General features: G+C 42.3%; 1 protein-coding gene across 1 annotated transcript in view; it reads right to left on the bottom strand.

Moving 5' to 3' along the window:
• atp11c (ATPase phospholipid transporting 11C (ATP11C blood group)) overlaps positions 1 to 3833 on the bottom strand; it is a gene marked incomplete at its 5' end in the record, with an annotated part of 24186 nt that extends 20353 nt beyond the window's left edge. Inside the window, 3 exon segments of the mRNA XM_084469123.1 lie at positions 1176 to 1193; positions 3457 to 3516; positions 3805 to 3833. Of these exon segments, the coding sequence (XP_084325249.1) occupies positions 1176 to 1193; positions 3457 to 3516; positions 3805 to 3833 (107 nt within the window).
• Between the last annotated feature and the right edge of the window lie 230 nt (positions 3834 to 4063).

The following is a 4063-nucleotide window of genomic DNA, read 5'->3' on the forward strand; positions in this document are numbered from 1 at the left end:
CACACACACACACACACACACACATAAACACAAACATATTATTCCCTCCATTGAATAAATACAGTTCAAATTGAATTGAATTAAAGTAGTTTGGGTAAAATATTTGAAAGGTTTAATGTAAATTAGTACTGAGAATATTCTTTGCATAGTAGCTTAGCAAATATTGTATTTCAAACAATGCATCGCTAGTGCAGCCAGGCTAGATTATAGCAAGGGAGCATACATACGAACATGCATACTTCAGCAGTTAAAAAACGATCTACCTATCTGTTGAATGACTCATTAAGATGACCAGGCTAGGTGTGTTAACAACACACACACGCACAACATGAGTACCCCAAAAAAAGGCTCTAAACGCGACACCTAAGAGTCTCGGGGGCCCTTTTCTGTTGCTTAATCATACAAACATTTATCTAACACTCCCGCCACAAAGAGCCCGCTCGCTGGTGATCGAGCAACGCGCCGGTTCATTTGAAATTGTAAACAGGTTTTTTTTTTTTTTCCTCCAGCGTTCATAGGTGTCACAAACACCTCCCCACATGAATAGGGCCATGCATGGCGGGGCCCCTCGGTAGGTAGTGTAGAGGCCCCCCAGGGGTCAACCTGGGCCCTGCCTCTCTCTCTCTCTCCCTGCGCTGCATGTACAGTATCAATGCCAGCAGCTGGAGGATTGTTTGTACACAGATTCAGGGGCACTTGATGATAATTGCCTCGCAGCTGTTCCGTGGCAATGGAGTGGTGTGTGTGTGTGTCCGTGTGTGTGTGTGGTGTGTTGTTTTTTGTTTTGTATCCCTAAGAAACTCCTATCGTGTGCACGTGCGTGTGTGTGTATGTGTGTGTGTGTGTGTGTATGTGTGTGTGCATGTACAGTATGTGTGTGTGTGTATGTGTGTGCATGTGTGTGTGTGTGCGTGCGTGCGTGCGTGCGTGTGTGTGTGTGTGTGTGTGTGTGTGCGAAGCGTTCCTCATCGCTCCTGAACAGGAATGTGGAAAACAGCCATAATTAAAGTATTCAGTAACCCAATTAATGATTCCGCCCATCCCACCACCACCACCACCACCCCTCCGGTCCCCCCCCACCACCACCCCTCCACCTTACCTTACACCTATTACCTATCACCTTTCCCCAGCCGGCAGAGAGAGAGAGGGCCCCACCCCAGAACCCTGCACCACACCTCTCCAGCCGTCGGCCCCTACATCCACACCAGGGCAGAGAGCGTTTAATCTCATACCCGGGACTGCAGTGGGGAGGGAGGAGGGGGGCAGCGGCGGCGGGGGGGGGCGTGAAAAATGAGACGGGAGTCATATTAGGCACATATTAGGTGTGCGGTAAAAGGTTGTTGACGCAGAACAGATGGAGAATCACCGCTCTGTGGGGGAGCTGTGAACCTGGCCGGCACTCCGAGGTGAACCGACTCAATCCAGAGCAAGTCGTCATTTTTCATAGGCTGTTATCGACTCGGCGTGCAGAGATGATGGATGGGTGACTATTACGCCCGTGAAAAGTTCATATTGCCTCTCCGGGGAGGAAAAGAACAATTTTGATCCATGTTCGGTTAGCAGGTTCATTTCTCCCCCAAAAGGTACGTTTTTAGTACCTTTTAGAGTTTGTTTTAGTCGTGGTCCGTTTGTGTTAACATTTCATGTAAATAAAATGATGTTTCTGGGTTTTTTTCACGTGGTTGCCGGGCAGTTTATCTCAGCCCCTTGAACAATGACAGGCAACGATGAAGCTGCTCAATTAACTGTATAACACTGTCATCAATTAAGACATAAATTACTAAATTGATTGATGAGGCCAAATGATCCAATTCATTTTATCCACCCAGCGTAAAGAATTGGGAGCAGCAAACTGAAAGATTCAATTGATGAATGGTTGGACCCAGTGCAAAGTTTCTTTAACCTCAGTAATGTTGGCAATTCAACATGATTGGCAATTCACATTAACCCAAAACAATATATACATTTAAACAGCGTCTTTATGTATTAGCATTGTCAGTTTTTTTTTTTTTTTTACTTTTGAAAGGGGGATGCAGGGGGTTACATCAAAAAGCATATTTTTTAACACATGCATATGTTGGTTAATTTTTTTCCAGCCGTAATGGAATAATATATCTTAAGAGCCAAATTCTATTCAACCACTTCTATTGACGTTGATGATGTTGCTCAGCCCCCTTTCACAATAGCCCCGACCGATGTTTAAGAAACGTCCAGCAACCAGCCTGGGCCACCATTTTACTTTTTATTCTCTCCATGTTGTCCATGTGTAGAGGAATAATTGAAGTGATCCTTGACTATAGGATCTATTTATACAGGGCATAATTCCCTCTGTATTCAGGCATTATCATGGTGTCAGCACAGGCACAATGGCACAATAAGGTCAATATAATGAAACTTCAAAACAATATGGTGTCGTTCGTACGAAAAAAACGTACGAGACACTGGCGATTGTTTGCCCCCTCGTATAATAGTTGTTGTATTGAGGCTATTGCAAAGGGATGATAATCATATGTTAAACATATTGTTAACTATATGTTGTTAAACAACATAAACAGCTTTTAAATATTGGTTAAGAATGGTGGAATTTATTTTAGTCAATAATAATATATACATATATATTCAGATTTCTTTTTTTTAGATTGTCTGGATATGGGAATTCGGATTTCTTAATTTGGAAACTATATATATAAAGCATAATCTTCTTTTTAAAAATAGAATTATCTTATCTCATTCTTAATTATCATTTGTATTATAATTTGCATTATTATTGTATATTGGAATGCATAATTGGTAGTTCTAGGCGACCAATTAGGCCTTAATGTAGGCTTATGGGGGCCGATATGGTATGTGATATAGCCTAGAAGAACATCTTACAGGTTCATTTAATACTTTATTTAAATAGCCCTTCATTGCTCAGTGTTTTAGTGTGCTGTGTTCTGCAGCAACACGCTGGGGCCAGAGTGACATCAGTGACAACACTTTTTCCCATTAGCAATTTGACAAACACCCCCATTATCACCCACCCCATATCATTCTGCCTGACTTTCCCCCAGAGTCTGAATTCAGTTATTGATTGTCTGTTCACTTTCACTTGGAAAAGGTTGATAAAAGGAGGGTTTTCACTTTCTCAATTGGATGTGACAGCTCCCCAACAGGAATAATGGAAACGCGGCCATTCACAGGCAAATCAAGCTAATCCGGCGTGCCTCTCAGCGCTCAATGGAGAAGTCAGAGTCCTCCAAGGCCCATTCCATCACCGGGAGCTCACCATAGACCTTCAAAGTTAGTGCAGCTCCTCCAACTGACAATATCGCTCTTTGAAGGCCTCTCTCATTCACCATTAAACGGATAAATAGGTTGATAAATGTACACACAAAGTCATGGGAGAAACAAAATGGAAGCATATAATCGGTTTGTTTTAAGCGTAATCCGCTGTTTCTTGCATTTTTTTTTTACCGGATCCTTCTCCTCCTCCTGTTGCTGTCCACGGTTGACGGAAAGGTATCTTTGAAGAACCTGCTCGTGTGAAAACACAAGGTTCACACCAAGAGGATTTAAAAAGTTGTAAAAAATGTTATATTAGGCCTGCCTATTTGAAGCAGTTTATTTTGTATTTGTATCTGTGTTAAATTTCTGTGTAATTTTCAGTTTATTAGTAAAATAAAGTGAAATTAAGCATGAACCCTCTACTGAATACAAACCAGGTGGCAATGAAAAGGTGTGTGAGCGTGTGTGTGTGTGTGTTTGTGTCCCTGTGTGCGAGAGTAAAGTGAAATTCAATAATACGGCCTAAAGGCAGAGTACCTTTGAATAAGGTCAATGGCAACACTCATACCGTCTTAAAACACAAACACACACAAATGCATGCACAAACACACACGCACACACACTTACACACTTACACACCCCCACACTTACACTTACACACCCCCACACTTACACTTACACACCCACACACACACACACACACACACACACACACAGAACACAGTGGGGTTACATAGGTAAACTTAGCCGGCCGTGTTTCTAAAAGCTAAGTGAAAGCACAGAAAGATGTAATGCA

The sequence above is a fragment of the Micromesistius poutassou genome, assembly GCF_964030765.1.
Source record: "Micromesistius poutassou genome assembly, chromosome: 6".
Taxonomy (NCBI): Eukaryota; Metazoa; Chordata; class Actinopteri; order Gadiformes; family Gadidae; genus Micromesistius; species Micromesistius poutassou.